Genomic DNA, 19,429 nt, shown 5'->3' with positions numbered 1-19,429 from the left:
TAGTTACCCTAAGATATTCTATAATGTCCGATTCAGTAGGACCCAGGGTCACTTGTTCACTTTAAAATTAAATCATTCCCTTCACTTCAGAAAATAATGTTTAAAAAATATACTAAATAAAAATTACGAAAATCTTTATTACATTAGATTTCGGGCATGCCCTAAAATAGTCCATAATTTAATTATTATAAAACATCATAAGACACTTGCCGCATTATTCTTTATTTTTTTGGAGGGTCCATTGACCGTCTTATGATTGGTTTCAGCCCCCTTGTGAATCTATTCGTTGCTAAGGGTAGACCATGAATTGGCTTTAACCCAATCAAAAGCAATTGGACCGAGGAAAGCATCGGGGATACCAAAGGAACTCACCACGTAAAGGGCGTGAGGCCTTAATTCACTGCACAGTTTGACAGCTTCTTTCCGTGCAGCAGCAGCATTGTCAAGTGATAGGTAGCCATGGCGGAGGAAGGCTGCATCTTCTTCCACACTGATCAAGGCATACATGGACCTGAGTAGCCCCACTACATCCTGCAAAAGAAATTTTTTATAGAATACCAGCCAGCCACTGACTAAAGAGTTTATGAAACATAATTACTGTCGTTTTTATTGCTTTGATCATGATTAAATCAGAAATTTTGCTAATAAATCTATGACAAATATACCTTTAGCGGGCCGTCAGATTGAGCCATCTCGTCATCCACAAATATTTGCAATATAGTGCGTTCAACAAAGGCCTTTGCCAATTCGCCAGCAAGTTGATAGCTCTGGTGCATTCAGGAAAAGCTCAGTATGGTTAGAATGACGCATGAACATGAGAGAGCCAACTAGCCCATTTTTTTTTTTAAAAAAAAAAAAGATTAGAGAAAAAAACTAGTGCTGAAAACGCACCAGGAGCATTGCATTCTCTGTACTTTCACCCTGAGCTTGATGTTGTGAAATTTCACTAGCATAACGACTCAACAAGTCTCTCTCTCTCAGGCGGAACAGGTCCAGCTGAAAATTTGAAATGGGCATTGAGATCATCTTGATTTAACAGAGAAGGATAGAAAAAGTGGCTAACTTGTTACCTGGAACTTGATGGATCTAAGCGTGCAACTAGTTAGATTAGCTGGAATGACTGGGTGAGGGTCATTCATGTGTTCCAACCCCAAACCTTTAAATGGACTCTTCCTCTTGTGAGCTGCAATGTATTCTGAAAGAAGTGCTTTGCTAACCTGGTTCAATATCCCAATCTTACTAGAATGCACTTGCCCAAAATTAGATGGTGTCAATAATATAAATGCATGGTACCTGTTGCATCAGTACATAGTTATCTCCCTCAAAGGTAGATTGCACATCAAATTCACCTTTTAAAATACCAATACGATTCTCTGTTTTCAGTCCTTGCCCACCACAGGCTTCGCGGCACTCCTGACACGAGCAATAACATCTAAATTAGCAAAGTGCATGACAGAAGAAATGGAACTGCAGATCAGGATCATTAACCTGAAGCACTCTCATATTGTGCCATGTAAGTGTAGCTTTGAGGGCACTGGAGTATATATGGATACTTTTGTTTTTCTCTGGCGTTCTTTTAATGTATAATAATTTCAAATAATTGGCTGCAGAGCTCATGGCACAACTGAAAGTAGAGGAAAACACACGACCAAGTATTCAATCTGTTTAACTCAATTTCCACAATAATTATATATGGCTGATCTTTTCAAAATTTTGACAACCAAAATAGTTAAAGCAATTACGTCTTTGCAATTAAAGGTAGGAGACGCCATTGATGAGTAGGATAGTCCAGCAACAGAACTTCAGGGCCAGTCGCAGTGATAGAAAAAGCTCTCCTTGTCAAAGCATATCTTATGGCAATTGCTAAACCAACCTAGTAACATTGAAAGGCAAAAATTGCTCAGCCTTTTATCGAGGAAAAATAATAATACTTAGAAGATGATAAACGTCAATAGCATCTCAAAGACACCTTTGATATGTAAACTGAATTAACTGCAATATTCACACGTCCAAAAGTCAACGGAGATAGAAAAGCTGCAAATCTCTGCAATATCAATGTCAACTATTTTATACCAATATCATCATCTATTCAAGAAATAAACTAAAGAAAGGTACTTCACAACGTTCAAAATATGAAGAAAATATGATTGTCAAAGCTGTTTTTCTAACCTGATCCGGGTCCTCTATAGAGCTTACATATTGCCCATCAGGCAATACATCACCCACAGAGTTTAACAAGTTTTCCCGAGGTACTCTAAGATTATCAAACCTTCAAGAAAAAGACATTAACTAGCAATTCTAAAGCTGATCAACACACTATCAATTAAATTTCTGTCCTCACCAGATCCTGCCATTATCAACACCATTCAAGCCTATCTTGTGTCCACAATCAGCTATACGAACATTGGGGCAAACATTCCCATCTGCATCTCGAATTTCTGCTACAAAAGCATGAACCCCTTGGTTGATTCCATTTATAAGGAGCTGAGAGAATATTATTGTGTGTGTTGCATGCTGTGCATGAATGGTTAAAATGTCAACACGGTGATGAAACTATGTATAATTTTTTTCAAGCAAAAAAAAGAGTTATTATCCACCATAAAAAAATGTCACTTATTCTTTTCTTACATTAGCAGCTCCTCCAATCCAATATTTCTGAGCTGACTCGCATGGAGTGTTGATTATAAATTCACAAGTATTTGTGTCATAAGTAGCAATTGTCTCAATCCCTCTAACCTTGAAAGTTAAATAACTCAGGTTTAACAGACAACAAACTATTATGAGCATATACTATTTTTAACAAACTGACTGAATTTTAGATATCTCATACATTACTTCCATGCCCCAACTCAGTCATTGCAAAACAACCCTTAACTTCATATTTCTCAGTAGCCTTGAGCCATTTGTCATGATGGCGCTTAGTGCCCAAAAATTTGATTGCCCCTCCCCTGCAATATATGGAAAATGGGTAACAAGGAAAATAAACTACTTCAAAAGTGCAGATGAGGTGAGAGCAACAAAATTAGCCATACGTCCCATCAAAAAAACAACTGTCCCAAATACCATATCTAAAGGTAGCAGGATGACAACTAATACAACATGCACAGAAGCCAAAAGAGAGTAAGTGTGATAAACATCCATTTAATTGGTAATTAAAGAAAGTGACTTGTTTTGAGTGAGAGTAAATGGTCATCAGGTGGCGCAGCATCTTTTTGTATCTCTTCTTCAAAGTTAGAATAAATGTAACTTTCATCTAGGGTGTAATCAAGCCAAGTCGAGCCGAACTCTTAAATGTTTGAGTTTGGCTCGTTTATAATCGAGCCGCGCTCGAGCTTTACTTAATGAATATATTCATGACTCACGAGCTTATTCGAGCTTTGATCGAGCCTAAACAAGCTTAATAAATATAAAGTATAAATTTAAATATTCATTAAAAATGAATATATTCGTTCGTTTTCCCGAGCGGCCAGACTTCCCGACCGACTGACAGATGAAAGTGATGAAGCAACCGTCGCTCGGCAAATACCGAAGCCGATCGGATTATCTCCAAGTAGCCTCAGGCTTGGCCGGTCAGAATTATCACATTCACTGGCTGCTATTGGAGGGTGTCCTTTACGTGTTCGGCTTAAGCCCGATCCGAACGCGGCTTCCGTTCAACCTAGGTATGCTCTTTCTTCTCTTCATCTTTGAATCTAACTAATTTTGCTTTCTTTTTTACAGCCCGCATCATGTTGAGGGCGCGTTTTGCTGGCAAGAGCAGACTTGCGGATGCCAAGATCAACGCCGCAGGGGTGGCCGAACTAGAGAGTCGTGACCTGCAACCTGTCAGCGATAGCGGAGCAAGTGAGACTCCTGCGTCGGTTAGCGAGGGTGGAGCGAGTCAGACGGCGACTAGTGGGGCAGCAGCCACTACAACTGACCTTCCTCCAGAAAGGCCTTCAATGCTACCAATCGCGGTGGCTTCGGAGTCGGCCACTTCCAGTAAACCCCTGCAACAACACAAGAGGCGTTGTGGGGAAGCTTCCTCTCGCTCCGCCATATCTGCCCAGCAAACACTCGCCCGAGCCGGCTCACGCCCTGCTTCCGAGCGGGGTGAGACATCAACATCCGCTCTTCTCGAGCAAGGAGCCGCAGTGCTTCATACTTCCCTGTCATTCGACCGGACGTCGTCGCTATTCGAGCTGCCTTCGGGGAACATCTGTGCGCCACCGATCGCCTACATGCCACCTCCATCCTCGCCGGCCGCACAGGCGTCCACCATCTGACCATCCCCAATGCCCAAGTCCACGGGCAAGGCGACTTCGGAGCCCTCTGGCCCGAACAGTCAGAGACAAATAACAGCCATCATCCACCTCTGCCTACCGATGATTGACGCAGTTCGGGCGACATCGCGCCCCCACACCCCGGCACCAAATTCAAATTCAAGTGCCACTAGCACAAGTATGGGACGATGCCCGAGCTCGCGCAGCGGTCATCTCACCGGAGGAGCTCACGAACAGCCATACCCAGATGGCCACTAAGGTGCGTATGTTACCTTTATATTTACTTGCTTTCATCCGTTCGATACTTGCAATATTATTGTTGCTGTAGTATTGGGTCGAGAGCCTGGTCATGTGCCAAAAGCTAGTCTTTCTGGAGCATGAAATCCAACAGTTACGCACTTCGAGCGACCGATCAGAGGTCGCTCAGGCATTCATTGAGAAGCTGACTACTGAGACGACCCAATTGAAGGCCGAACTGAATAAAAGCTCCGAGCTGATGCAAGCGGAGAGGAGCAAGAGCGTCGAGCAGGCTTCGCAACTAGCAAGGCTCAATAAGAAGGCCAGCTCCTTTAAGGCGAAGGTCAATTCGGCCAACGCCCGAAAGCTCTGAGCCATTGAGGACTTGGAGATCAAAAACAAAAAGACTCGGATCCTTGCTCAGAACCTGAAGGAGGTGGAGGCAACTCTGAATGTCGAGTGGGATACCCGATCGGCTGAGCAAGCAGCGGTGTAAGAGCAGTTGGCCGCTAAGGATGCCGAGCTGGCTTCTATGAAGGCCGAGCTAGAGGCCTCCCAAACGGCCTTGAAAGTTTATCAAGGTACAGAGTCTAGCCGGTTCGAGATTCTAAAGCGGGATTACCTCCGATCGACCCCCTTCAATGACCGGCTCACCGACCGGGCGCTCCGCCTCTTTAACCTCGCTATTAATGGGACACTCGACCAGCAGAAGGGCGGCGGCTATATCCCAAAGTCAGTGACCAATAAGGTCATCAATCGAGACAAGCTAACGGAGTCGTTGCCCGATGACGTGCTGGATTACCTTGAGTGATCCCCGCCCACTGCAAAGCTTGCCTCTTTTTGTACCGTCTCTTTGTACCGTATAGAACATTTTCAAAGTGTTAATGCATGATCGTCCGTTCGGCGAATCTTTGTTTAGTTGCTTTCTACAGTGTTCACTCATGCATCGTCGTTCGATGTTTCTTCCATTTGTTGTGTTTTGCACTTTTTAATGAATGCATTGCCGCTTGGCTCGAGTAGGACATGAATCATTTATCGTTTTTCGAAAAGTTTCAAAGTATGGTTCCCTGCCCTCCCGATCGTTGATGTACTGGCCGCTATATTGTCGGAGTAATCACTCCAGTCTTGCCGAACGACCTCATTTTCGAGGAGAATTGTTGCTTCTAGGAGCAACATGTTTCCTTGTCAGGCTTATTCTCAGCTTATATACTCGTCGATTGGATTTATTTGTCGTAGACTTAGTTTTAGAGCTACCGTTTAGCCGATATTCATCATAGACGCGGGTTTATAGTCGCCGCTCGGCTGTTAACGTAGACTAGGGTTTAAAGTCGCCACTCAACTATTGACGTAGACTAGGATTTATAGTCGTAGCTCGACTGTTGACGTAGACTAGGGTTTATAGTCGTCACTCAACTGTTGACGAAAATAAGAGTTTATAGTCGCCGCTCGACTGTTGACGTAGACTGGGATTTATAGTCGTCGCTCGACTGTTGACGAAGACAAGAGTTAACAGTCGCCGCTCGACTGTTGGTGAGGACTAAGGTTTATAGTCGCCGCTCGACTGTCGGTGAAGATTAGGGTTTATAGTCACTGCTCGACTTTTAACTTGGCCGAACGGCACAAGAATCTTGGATACTTGTGAATTTTATTCATCGTTCACCTGTGTTTACAAGACATACTTTGATATAATATTATTTAGATTTAACCACAAACCTTTCACGTGGTCCTATATTGCTGGAGATGGTTCGCACTCCAAGGCCGCTCGAGCTTTCTCCCATCCTCATCTTGCAGGTAGTAGACTCTCGAGCGGAACTTCTGAATCACTTTAAAAGGTCCTCCCATGGAGCCTCCAATTTGGTGGCGTCGTCGACCGACTTCACTCTTTTCCAAACCACATCGCTGACCTGAAATGACCTTGGGAATTGGGATCACCCTCCGATTGTAGTTCTGCTTCATGTGTTGTCTGTATGCCATCAGCCGGACGGCGACCTTGTCCCACGCTTCATCCATCGAGTCGAGCTCCATGAGTCTCTGCTCGGCGTTTCCATCGTCGTAGAGCTGTATCCGATCGGATTCTACTCTACCTTCCACTGGAACCACCGCCTCACCGCTGCACACCAGGTGGAATGGTGTGACGCCGGTCGCTTCTCTTGGTGTAGTACGATGAGCCCACAAGATGCTCGGGAGCTCATCGACCCAGCTTCCTCCAGTGTGGTCGAGCCGACCCCGTAACCCTCTAAGGATCTTCCGATTGGTGAATTCCGCCATGCCGTTGCTCTGAGGGTAGGCCACTGAGGTGAAAGCCTGCACAATGTCATAGCCCTCGCACCACTCCCTGAGTCTCCGTCCGGCGAACTACCTCCCGTTATCCGAGATGAGCTGGCGAGGGATGCCGAACCAACATAGGATATTCTGTCATATGAATTTGATGACAATGTGTTCGGTTATCATGGTTATCGGCTCGACCTCCAACTACTTTAAACAGTACTCTACTACGACGAGCAGAAATCTTCGCTGACCGGTCGTCATTGGAAATGGTCCAATGATATCCATGCACATTGGTCGAACGGACGAGACACAGTGGATGCCTTCATCTCCTCGGTTGGTCGGTGTTGGATGTTGTGATATTTTTGACACGACAGACAGGTGGCCACCGTTCGAGCGGCATCCTCTTGCAGTGTGGGCCAAAATTATCCTACCAATAGGATCTTTGGGGCAACGATCTGTCGTCCGAGTGACTTTCGCAGGAGCCTTGATGTACTTCTTGAAGGATGTACTTGACGTCCTTCGATACGACACAGTTGAGCAACGGCCTTGAGAAAACTCTTTTATACAATCGGTCTTCGATCAGAGTGAACCATCCGACCCTCTTTTTCAACATGCGAGCTTCTTCCTGATCGGCTGGAAAGATACCCGATCGGAGAAACTCTATCAACAAGCTTCTCCAGTCGCTCAAGAAGTTTATTCCATCCATCCTATCGATGTGCGCCACCAGTGAGACTTGCTCGATCAGCTGCTCTATCACGATCAGTGACCATGAACTAGCTAACTTAGCCAACTCATCGATCTGGTTGTCCCAGCGGGCGATCTTCTGTATAACAACTTCTTAGAAGTTTGCCTTTAACTTCTTAAAAACTTCTACATATAGTTTGAGTTGGGAGCTGCATCTTTCAAATGTCCCCAATAGTTGTTGAGCAGCTAGCTAAGAATTCGAGTGGATGATGACTTTTGTAGCTCCGACGTGCTGAGCTGCTTGCAAGCTGGCTATTAAGGCCTCGTAGTCGGCTTCATTGTTTGTAGCTCGATAGTCTAGCCGCACGGACAGTTGCATCCTGTCCTCTCGAGGCGAAATCAAGAAAATGTCAATCCCACTACCTTGCCAAGTGGATGATCCGTCTACGTATATTTTCCAAGTCGCGTCTGGCTCGACGTTCTGGATCTCAGTGACAAAATCTACTAAGGCCTGGGCCTTAATCGCCGTCCTGGGCTAATATTGTATGTCGAACTCACTCAGCTCAGTTATCCATTTGATCAGCTATCCGGATGCCTCTGGGTTAAGAAGAACTTTTCCCAAGGCAGTGTTGGTCATCACGACGATCGGATGTGATAGGAAGTACGGACGAAGTCCCCGAGCGGCGAGTATTAACGCGTAGGCCAATTTTTCGAGACAAGTGTAGCGGGACTTTGCATCTTTTGATAGATGACTTAGAAAATATAGAGGTTGTTGCTCAAAATCATTCTGGCGCACCAACGCCAAGCCAACCGCATACTTGGTGGATGACAAGTAAATCATTAGTGGCTCGCTAGCAATGGGCTTGGCTATACAGGCAAGGAGGTAAGGTACTTCTTGAGCTCTTCTAGCGCCTTGTCGCATTTCGCGTCCCACTGGAACTTAGTTGCTCGGCGCAAGATCTTGAAGAACGGATGACTCCTGTCGGACGATTTGGAGATGAACCTTGATAGCGCAGTGATCCGTCCGGTCAGTCGTTGGGCCTCCTTCAAGTTGCGGGGCGGGGGCATGTTCTACAACGCCTTCACTTTGCTTGGATTCACCTCAATTCACCGTTCGGTGATGATGTATCTGAGGAAGCGGCCACTCTTGCTCCAAACAGGCACATATTCAGGTTCAGCTTTATTCCATACGCCCTCAAAGTATGACAAGTTTCTTCGATATTTGCACAAAGGTCAGCAGCTCGGAGAGATTTTATTAATATGTCATCGACATATACCTTCATGTTGTGGCCGATCTAGCGTCGAAACACCTTGTTCATCAGTCTCCGGTAGGTGGCGCCGACATTCTTTAGTCCGAACGGTATGACATTGTAACAATAAGTTCCGTCAACAGTGATGAAGCTGACATTTTCTTGATCCTCCCGGGCGAGCGACACTTGGTGGTAATCTTGATATGCGTCGAGCATGCAAATCAGCTCGTAACCCTCCGTGGAGTCGACCATCTGGTCAGGTAGGGGATAGAAGTCCTTCAGCCAAGCCTTGTTCAGATCACAAAAGTCGATGCAAACTTGTCATTTGTTGTCTGGCTTGGAGACTGGCACGACATTGGAGAGCCAACTGGGAAACTGAACCTCGCGGATGTGACCGACTTCAAGCAGTTTTTCTATCTCCGCCCAGATGATCTGGTTCTGCTCTGCACTGAAGTCCCTCTTCTTCTATTTCACAGGTCGAGCGTCCGGTCGGACATTAAGCTCGTGCTGAGCTACACTTGGCGAAATGCCCGGGAGCTCGTGGGTCGACCAGACGAACACATTGTGATTTCGCCTAAGGCAGGTGACCAACTCTCTCTTCTTCTCTTCTGTCAGGTCGGCAGCGATAAAGGTGGTGTCCTCCGATCGGCTGAGATGAATCTGGACTTCCTCCTTTTCCTCGTAGACCAATGTGGAAAGTTCTTCCCTGATGGTGTTCACTTCCAAGCGAAGGGCCTTCCGTGCGGCTCTTGCTTCGGACTTGATAATCTCAACGTAGCATCGCCGAGCGACCAGCTGATCGCCTTTTACTTCGCCCACCTTGTTGCCCACAGGAAACTTGATCTTCTGGCAGAAGCAGACACCACCACTCGGACCTCATTAAGGGCAGGTTGGCCCACTACATTGTAGGTGGATGACGCATCCACCACAATGAAGTTTGTGATCCTTGTCTTCTTGAGCGACTCCTCTCCAAGCGAAATGGCTAACCAAATTTGGTCGATCAGCAATACTTCATTGCCTGTGAACCCATAGAGTGGGGTCGTCATTAGCTGCAATTTACTTCGGTCCATCTGTAACTGGTCGAACGCTTTCTTGAATATATATAATATTCACCGAGCTTCCTGTATCAACAAATGTTTAATGAATAGTATAATTAACTATTACCACTCGGATGATTAGGGCATCGTCGTGAGAGATCTCCACTCCCTCTAGGTCTCGAGGGCTAAAATTTATCTCAGGCCCGTCGACTTTTTCTTTGCTACCGACAATATGTATTTCTAGGCGCCGAGAGTGCAACTTTCTTACTCGATTTGAGTCACGCTAGTCGGTCCACCAGTGATCATTCCAATCTCTTCCCAAGCGGCGTTGTTTCGGTTCTCCTCCTCCCAAGCCAAGATCCTAGTCCACTCAACAGAAGCTTGAGAGGGACTAGGGTCTCCTCCTTTTACCCACACTTAGTGGGCCTCCTTTATCACCGCATCAATGTTGATATTAGACATTGAGGAAACATGTTGTATGCTTTGGCAACATGGGCTAATGCTTAATCCTAGTAAGTGTTTATTCGGGATCACGAGTGGAAATTTTCTTGGTACATCGTGATCGAGCGAGGAATGAGGTAAACCCTGAGATAGTACAAGCCCTTCAGAATATGTCGCCTCCACATAATCTCAAAGAAACACATCGATTAGTTAGACGTATTACAACACTCTCTCAGTTTATCTCTCGTTCAGCAGATCGAAGTTTACCTTTCTTAAGATATTAAGGAAAGCCTCCAAGTTCAAATGGAACTCCAAGTGTGATGAAACTTTTGCTGAATTAAAAAAAAAATTATCTCGACTACCTTTACTCTCCAAACCAGTGATAGGAGAAAGTTGTGGATATATTTAGCGGCATCAAAAAGAGTCGTAGCAGTGGTCTTATTTCGTGAAGAAGATGGGATACAACACCCTATCTATTTCTTAGGACATTTATTGAAGGATGCCGAGAGCAGGTATACTAACCTTGAAAAATTAGCTTTTGGACTAGCTCTCGCAGCCCGACGATTAAGACCTTAATTCTACTAATAGTAACTTGGGTCGGGTATTAACTAACCCTGAGACTTCAGGCAGATTAATCAAGTGGCCTGCTGAATTAAGTGAATACGATATTCACTATCAGCCACGAACAACTATTAAAATGCAAGCCTTGGCAGATTTTTTGACAGAAATTGCCGACTAGGGAACAGAAGTTTGGAAAACTTTTGTGGATGGTTCCTCTACCAAGCAGGGTAGTGGAGTCGATATCTTATTAATCTCTCCTAGAGAAGAGGTGCTCCAGCTTTCCGTCTGATTAGATATCCAGGCATCTAATAATGAAGCTAAGTATAAAACTTTACTCACAGGATTTCAGGCAGCTAAAGAGGTCGGGCTTCCTAAGTGGTTATATATTCAGACTCTCAATTAATAGCTTAGCAACTAGAGGGAAGTTTTGAAATTAAAAATGTTCAATTACAAAAATACGCGGGTATTTTTTAGAAATTAAAAGTGACATCCACGAAGTTACCTTGCAAAAGATCCCTCGAGAAGATAATCAAAAGGCATATGAGTTAGCAAAATTGGCAAGTACCTTGATAGGATGGAAAACAAATAAATGTATGTCTCAAACTCTACTAGTTTCCCATATTGAACAAGACTTAAGCCAAAATGAACCTGGTGACGGGAGAACACTTATTATCAACTACCTCAAGCAAGGAGTCCTTCCTGGTGACCCTGAACAAGCTCGATTGTTCAAAAGAAGAATTCCTCGTTTTACTCTAGTAGAGGACATGTTGTATCAGAGATTTTTCTTAAGTCGTCTCCTTAAGTGCCTTGGTCTTGAAGACGTAGAATATGTGATGAAGGAAGTTCATGAGGACATCTACGGAAATCATGTAGGAGAAAGGACACTCACTTGAAAGATATTATTAGTTGGATATTTTTAGCCATTAATACAAAGCCAACACTGCTTGATTTGAAACAGCCTGTATTCCTTGTCAAAATCATCATAACCTTTCTCACCACGCAATGAGAGAGCATAAAAAACATAACGAATTGCCATTTTGTGGGCTTATTGGACCACGCAATGAGAGAGCACGGGAATGACCCCTTTTCATCTTGTTTATAGAGGAGAAGCAATTGTCCTATAGAAATTGAAGAAGAATCCATCTGAAGAAGCACTTATGAGTCAGATAATTGTGAACAACGACTTCTTGATCTTGATTTAATCACCAAGGCTCGAGAACGAGTAGCCACTCATCTTAAAGCGCATCGATAACGTATGTGCACCAGATATAACAGAAGGGTTATCCCTCGTACATTCCAAGTAGGTGATCTAATCTGGAGAAAAATCAAGCTGGTAGAAGATGTGAGTAAACTGGAGCCATAATGGGGAGAACCTTTTTAAGTAATTAGCAAGTTAAACTTAGGATCCCATTATCTAGAAGAAACGAATGGTAAAAATCTCGATCGACTATGGAGCACTAATTTTCTTAATCCTTATTATACCTAAGCTTTTTTATGACTTTAAAAATGTCTCAAAGGTATATCAATGTCAAGTATTTATTATTGTTAATAAAATAGCCTATTCCTTCTTTTAAAATAGGTTTACCGTGGTAGCGGACTGCCCTTCGTGCGAGGGTCGAACGAGAACTGTATCATCGTGTCCTTTTCGGGCCCAAAATCTCGTGACTTGGACGTAGTCGGGGTCGAGATTCTCCCACCTACGGTAGCGGACTCCCCTTTGTACAGTGGTCGAGCGAGTACCGTACTGTTGTGTCCTTTTCAGGCCAAAATTCCCCTAAACTTAGACGTAGTCGGGGTCGAGATTCTCCCTGCTGCAGTAGCGAACTCCCCTTTGTACAAGAGTCAAGCAAGTACCCCCCATCTTGGACGTAGCTAGGGTCAAGATCCTCTCGGCTTCGATAGCGGACTCCTCTTCATACAAGGGTCGAGCGAGTTTTGTACCATCATGTCCTTTTCAAGCCCAAATTCCCCAGACTTGAATGTAATCAGGGTTGAGATCCTCCTGGCTGTGGTAGTAGACTCCCCTTGGTACAAGGGTCGAGCGAGTACCATATCGTCGTGTCCTTTTCAGGCCCAAACTCTCCTAAACTTGGACGTGGTCGGGGTCGAGATCTTCCCAACTGCGGTAGCAGACTCCCCTTCGTACAAGGGTTAAGTGAGTACCGTATCGATGTATCATAATCAGGGCCCAAACTCCCCCAGAATTGGGCGTAGTCATGGTTGGGATCCTCCCGGCTATGGTAGTGGACTCCCCTTCGTACAAGGGTCGAGCGAGTACCGTATCGTCGTGTCCTTTTCAAGACCCAAATTCTCTCGAACTGGGATGTAGTCGGGGTCAAGATCTTCCCGGTTGCAGTAGCGGACTCCTCTTCGTACAAGGGTCGAGCGAATATCATATCATCATGTCCTTTTCAGGGCCTAAATTCTCCCGGACTTGGACGTAGTCGAGATCGAGATCTTCTCGATTGCGGCAGTGGACTCCACTTTGTGCAAGGGGCCCAAATTTTCCTGAACTTGAGCGTATTCATAGTCGAGATCCTCCCAGCTAGATCGAGATCATTGGTGCCATTATAACAAAACAAGGATCAACATAGTAAACTAAGAATTTTCATTGATATCATCAGAAGATTTACAAAATATATATTTAGAGGTTAGTGGTGTATCTTTTTCGGGATACTCTCATTAATTTTCAGGAGGTCAATGATTGAAAGGAGGGAGTTTGTTATAAGTTTTCCACTCTTTACCAATTGTTTTAAGGTGTCGTCGATCCCATGACGCACCAATCGGACAAAATGAGTGTTGACCATATCATAAAATTCCTCTGATGGAAGGAATTCCTTCTTTTTTTTTATGGCCCAACACTCATCCTCTCTTGCTTAGTGCTCTTGCAAGTGGGATACTTAGCTCTACAATTGGTTCTTCTGCATGTCTAGCCCCTACACAATGCAGTTCCATTAAAGAGACCTCCTGATTTCGCACCTCAGCTCCGGCATCCTCAACAGCAATATAGGTGGCCTCTAAATTGCCATGAAGAATTTCCACAAATGCCTTATTTGATGTCGCTTCCTCTTGAGTGGCTCTCAGCTCCACCCTTAAGCTTCCTAGCTCTTGCCAACTAGCGTCCAACTCGGCATTAATAACAACTTTGTTAGCTGCCATAGCCTCTAATTTAGCTCTCAACTACACCTGCAACTAACTGACGCTATGTGCCAAGCCAATCCTCTCGGCAATTAACTTATATATCCCTCTCCTCAATCAAGAAATGGTCACCTGGTCAGCAGTAGGGTTCGACTGTAAGCACTTCAAGCAATCAATCTCTGATTAGGCATTGACTACCTCTTAGTGAGTTGCAGCCAAGACATCTGGGGAGGGAGCCGCAACCTGCCTTCCAATTCAGCAATATGAGCCCTTAAATCTCGATGATCCTGGTTGATCTCAGGATACACATCAGTCGGATGAGTGAGTCTGCCAAATCCCGCATGGACATGCTCAGAGTTTCTACTTCCTCATCCCTCTAGGCCAGGGTTGTTGGGCCATAAAGGGTGACATTAACACCAAGCTCACCTGAGGCTAAATCTTGAGCAAGCTCCAATGGAAGATCAACATCTGGCAAATTTTCGAAAGCCTGAGATGGGCTAGCTCTCATGGAAGGAGTTCTTGCTTCGAGAGGGGAATGGGAGGTTAGAGTTCCGGGTGAGCGGGAAGGGAGCGCCAAGGGGAGGATGGAGGCCATTGGAAGGCCCCTTGAACTAACGGTTCAAAGGATCAGCTGTAATAGATGTTGGAGTGGAAGTACCTACCTGATCAATAGAAGGCCAGACGGGCAATGCTTTTTTTTTAGAAATTGGAGGGGAACCTCCGACCACAAAGTCAATAGGGGAACAATAGGACACGTAGAAGGGCCCGATTCCCCAATCGGGCTAAGAGCCTTTTCTACTGGTTGAGCGCTATCTATTGAGGTTATGGCTGGGGTTGATACTGCTTCCCTTGCGAAGTCACCTCCGTGATATCCACAATCTCCACTTGGCGCGCTTCCAACTCGGCGGCTATGAGCTTTCATCACCTTGTTCAAGGATGCCTTCATCATCGTGTCAACTGAAAAGAATAACAAACATTCAGTTAGACATAAAAATTTAAAAAAAATAAGAAATCTTACCGAATGGAGCTATGAGGGGAACTGGTCAAAGAGATGAGACCAAACATGTACAAGAGTCCCTCTTCAAGCAAAACACTACTGTTAAATTGCAAACTAAGCCACTTTTGAGAGACGCTAAAGTAATCTTGCTCCAGATGATAATCTTTAGAGTTGGAGAAGCCAATTCCCATTGCCAACGAGTGGGCCAAGAGATAGGATTTGGGTGTTTGACAAAGAAGAATTGGGGCTTCCACCCCTTATGGGAAGAGGGGAGTTCCTTAACCAAACTAAGCTCGGAGCGAGAACAGAAAAAGAAAACTCCATCCTCTATCTTTTTGGGATAAAAAAAGGAATGGAAAAAGCAGGGAGAAAGTGGAATGCGATACCAACGTAAGAATGCGGAAGGAGTTGGGACCAAGCTAGGATAAGGGGATGCGAAAATATTGGGACACTTCTATGAAGAAGCCAGAGGAAAATGCAAACTACTTAATATATGACTGCAAAAAAAAAAGGTTGCAAAGCCTTGAGGAGGGCGGCCAGAGCTGTCGTTGTCATTCGGAAGTTTTAACAGGTGATCGATTGAGATTTCGTAAGACATCCTCAGATGATCCAGAGAGGTCTCAGTAAAATTAGAGGTGGCGGACCTATACTAGGAAGCGGGGGAAGATTCGCTAGTCATCGAGAATACTACTAACAGAGCGAAGGAAAAGGGATTGTAAGAAGAGGCTGAAGTCACTTACTGGATGTAGGAAACTCAAAGGAGGAAGATGAAGAAACTGAAGAGGCAACGGTGAAGAAAAGCGATAAGAATACAAAATATTCTTATTCACCCTAATATAACCTGGTTTGTTAAAAAGGAGCGTTGGATCTTTGCTATCAAAAAGGCGGGTCAAATTTGTGACCATGTGATCTCGCAAGCAAGAGGAAAAATTCCAAGATAGTCATTACTTACTAAAAAAGGCATGCGGACTTCTTTGATATCAGTCTCATCACATTAATGTGATGTAACCTCGGAGGATTACTGACGCATTATAGTCTCTTGAATCAAGGTAGATGAAGCAGGCGGCGTGCTTAAAAGAAGTGATGGCATTTAAGAGAATGATGACATAGTCACGTTGCCGTTTAATCCACAATCCCCTTGGAAACATGCAAGGGATCTACTACGTGGCTAAAGTAAAGTTGGTGGGAATTATTCTGATTACTAAAATTGTCCAATCAGTCGGACTATCACCTCCTTCGACTAAACTTGAAGAGGAAACTTGTAATCCGAATAAGGATCAATAGGATGCTATATAGATTTCATGGAAGGATAAGGTGTTTGAGCAATCTAGGTGCCCTAGGTTTTGATGTTTAGGCAAAGGTTTAAGTTAGGTTTATTGTTGTATTTGATATGCATTGTGAGTGTGCAGGATACAAGTACAACAAAGAAAGTCTAAGTGTAATCTTGGCAAAGGAGGAAAGTCCAAGGATGAATCTTGACGCATGTAGTCTTTGCAACGTAAGTCCAAGTGTGACTTGGCAATGGATGAAGTCACGGAGGTGAGGAGCCTCTTGCCAAAGGAAGATCCGACAACAAGGATAAGGCCGAAGGAAGCTCTAGAAGGCAAGACGTGAAGGATGAAGAGACATCCGAGGGACGTGAGGCTGATGGAAGAGGTTATAAGGCTAGGTTTAGGTTGGTTGGATAAGGACGAGTGCTGAGTGAATGTACTCAGAGGTCAAATCCTAGGGTTAGGATTTGACCAGTTGATTGGGGTAAAGCTCAAAGTGTTTCTGTGCCCGACGACTGAGAAAATAGTCGTTCGGCGCTGTAGCAGCCAAAAGGTACTATAGCAATCAAACGATACTGTAGCAGTCTACCGGCATTGTAGCAGTTACTGTAGCAGTCAACTGGTGCACTGTAGCAGTTGACTAGTAGTCGACCGTTGACTTGTAACGGTTGAATTTCACTTAGGACCAGTCGACTGGTGGTTGTACCAGTCGATTGGTGGCGGGAAAACACTTGTGTTTTCCTCCCGAGCTCTATTTAATAGAGCTCGGGGTGTTTGGGCAAAGTTGACAAAATAGGCTTGGTTAAAGCCTATTAGAGTCTCCCAAGCCCTTGTGTGATTGGTATACTTGTATTCAAGTGTTTGTGGCGAAGTTTCTCCACCGACAAGGAGTTTGAGCTAGCCGGAGGTTTTCCGGGGAGTCATCCACCGACGGATAGGGATCGTCCACCTTTCGGACAACCGTGAAGTAGGAGATTTATCTCCAGACCATGTTAAATCTACGTGTTAAGCTTGCTTTCTCTTGTTAGTATTTATTTTTGTATTCCGCTGTGTGTACTAACCATTGTAGGAAGCGATGTTTTAGGTGAGACGCTATTCACCCCCCTCTAGCGGACGTCAAGGTCCCAACATAAGGAAGCTGTCAAAGTGGTTCCAAAGGCATTCCCAGGGCCTAACTCCTGGCTCTTGGGCACTTGGGACTACTGGCTCTTGACTGCCTCAAGATCTCTGGCTCCTGATCCACTCAGGACTCCTAGCTCTTGACCTTCTTGGGATCCTTGGCTCCCAATCCACTCGAGACTCATAGCTCCTGACCCTCTCAGGAACCCTGGCTCCCGACCCACTCGGGACCCCAGCTCCTTACCCTATCAGGATTCCTGGGTCCCGGCCCACTTGGGATTTCTGGCTACCAACCCACTCGAGGCTCCTAGCTCCCGACCCTCTCGGGACTCCTGGCTCCTAACTCTCTCGGGACCCTGATTCCCGACACACTCGGGACTCCCAACTCCTTATCTTCTTGGAATCTCTAGCTCCTGACCCACTCGAGACCCTTGGTTCCTGACCCTCTTGGGACCCCTTGCTCCCGACCCACTCGAGACTCCCGACTCCTTACCTTCTTTAGATCCCTGGCTCCCGACTTACTCGGGACTCCTGTCTCCTGACCCTCTCAGGATCCCTAGCTCCCGACCCACTCGGAACTGCTGGCTCCTGACCCTCTCGGGACCCTTGGCTCCCAACCCTCTCGGGACCCTTGGCTCCCGACCCACTAGGAACTCCCAGCTCATGAACTTCTCGAACTCTTGGCTCTCAACTCTCTCGAGACTCTTTGCTCACTAGCCTCTCGAACTTCTTGTTTTCTTAGTAATATGGGATGAAAAATCAAAACGGGAAGAAAGTCTACTGATCTTGTTATTTTAGGAAAAAGACGATGGCGTGACTAATTCTTTACTGTTTAAGGAATAACTAGCATAAAAATCAAAACAAAGGAAAGAACATGTTAATCTAATTGACGGCTGGACTAAATCTTATATTATTTAGGGAATTAAATAAGAAACACGCGAAAAGAAAAAGAGAAAAAGGTACGTGATTTCTCTATAAAAGAGTATCCTTCACAACTTTCCAGGTATGAATATGCATACATGGCTCTACATATCAAACTCTAATCTTCATCTTCCTCCTCTAACTTGAGAGAACTCCCTAGCCATCACCCTAACTTTTTTTTTGGTTGTCTTTTTTCTCCTGTGTAGGTTTTAGATCATATCGATGTCCTCCTTGTCACTCAGCTATTGGCAATTAAGTTGGCCATCTAACCAGCTCACCAGTGATTCATCGGTCGGACATGATGAATAATAATAGGAAAGAAAGAAGAGAAAAAGTAAGAAGCTAACCAGAGGAAGAAATGGACCCCTAATTTGATGACGAGTGAGTGATCGTAGATTCCAATGCACTCGAGGAAGGCAAACTTCCTCATCTCCGTCTCCGGGTCGCTCCCTGTGAGCCACCCGTCGAAGACGCCGCGGCGAAGCAAGTACTCGATCCGCCGCATGGTGACGAGGCGCTGCTGCTCTTTGCTCTGGTTGTAATCCGGCGCGACGAAGGTCCTGCCGCCGCGAGGCCGGGGGCAGAAGAGAGGGCTCTTCTCCATGATCTGGAAAAGCCAGTCCCGTGAAGCGAGGTCGTGGCCATCGAGGAGAAGGCGGAGCGCGGAGGTGCTGAAGGCCGGCGGTTTCTCCGAGAGCTCGGGAGGGGTGTAGTGGAGACAAGCAGAGGGCTCGAGAACGGAAGAGGAGGAGAAGGGGGCGGAGAAGTGGCCGGCGATAACTGCGGTGCGTCGTAGGGCGGACGAATCGTGATCCATCGGATCGGGAATGACGAGGGACGGAGGGAGGATTTGGAAGAGTCAAATAAGAGGGGCGTGCGTTGTGGGTGGGCGGCTTATTGTGGGAAGAAAGAGCAACGGCCGCGCATTTGACCAGAGGAAGGAAAAAATCAAATATTGACAAAAAAATATCTCCACGGTCCATTTTCATTTTCCAAATTCGTATTTAAACAAATTGAATACTTACTGCAAATATGAAATTAAAATGTACGACATAAATAGTAGACATAAATAGAATGAAGACGAAAAACATTTACATGCATACAATAAATGTGCATTACTTATTTCCAATTTTTCTTAAATATATTTTTTATTAAAAAATAATATAATAGTTTAAAACGAATAATAGTTATAAAGGGAGGAAATGAAGATACGAAATATAAAGAAGTAAACTAAATTAAGCAT

The 19,429-nt window shown here is 45.0% G+C and overlaps 1 protein-coding gene across 1 annotated transcript; it reads right to left on the bottom strand.

Moving 5' to 3' along the window:
• Positions 1–99: 99 nt before the first annotated feature.
• LOC122014752 (acyl-coenzyme A oxidase 3, peroxisomal-like) lies at positions 100–19,104 on the bottom strand. The gene is made up of 13 exons (XM_042571153.1): positions 18,534–19,104; positions 2,831–2,948; positions 2,629–2,736; positions 2,342–2,514; positions 2,170–2,269; positions 1,970–2,044; positions 1,743–1,873; positions 1,489–1,624; positions 1,294–1,413; positions 1,071–1,217; positions 892–996; positions 666–767; positions 100–531 (listed from the first exon to the last, which is right to left on the bottom strand). The coding sequence occupies exons 1-13, from the start codon at positions 19,001–19,003 to the stop codon at positions 280–282; spliced, it is 2,037 nt and encodes a 678-aa protein (XP_042427087.1). The 5' UTR covers positions 19,004–19,104; the 3' UTR covers positions 100–279.
• Positions 19,105–19,429: the final 325 nt, after the last annotated feature.

Source organism: Zingiber officinale, chromosome 8B (assembly GCF_018446385.1).
Source record: "Zingiber officinale cultivar Zhangliang chromosome 8B, Zo_v1.1, whole genome shotgun sequence".
In the NCBI taxonomy this organism is placed as follows: domain Eukaryota; kingdom Viridiplantae; phylum Streptophyta; class Magnoliopsida; order Zingiberales; family Zingiberaceae; genus Zingiber; species Zingiber officinale.
The sequence above is the reverse complement of the archived record's forward strand: the minus strand, read 5'-3'. Positions and strand labels throughout refer to the sequence as shown.

Excerpts from the sequence above, each read along its gene's own strand:
- LOC122014752 (XM_042571153.1), bottom strand. The coding sequence starts at position 19,003 with ATGGATCACGATTCGTCCGCCCTACGACGCACCGCAGTTATCGCCGGC. Across the intron at positions 1,874-1,969 it reads ATTCAGTTTACATATCAAAG|GTTGGTTTAGCAATTGCCAT; the intron begins GTGTCTTTGAGA and ends CAATGTTACTAG. Across the intron at positions 1,218-1,293 it reads ACTATGTACTGATGCAACAG|GTTAGCAAAGCACTTCTTTC; the intron begins GTACCATGCATT and ends ATATTGAACCAG.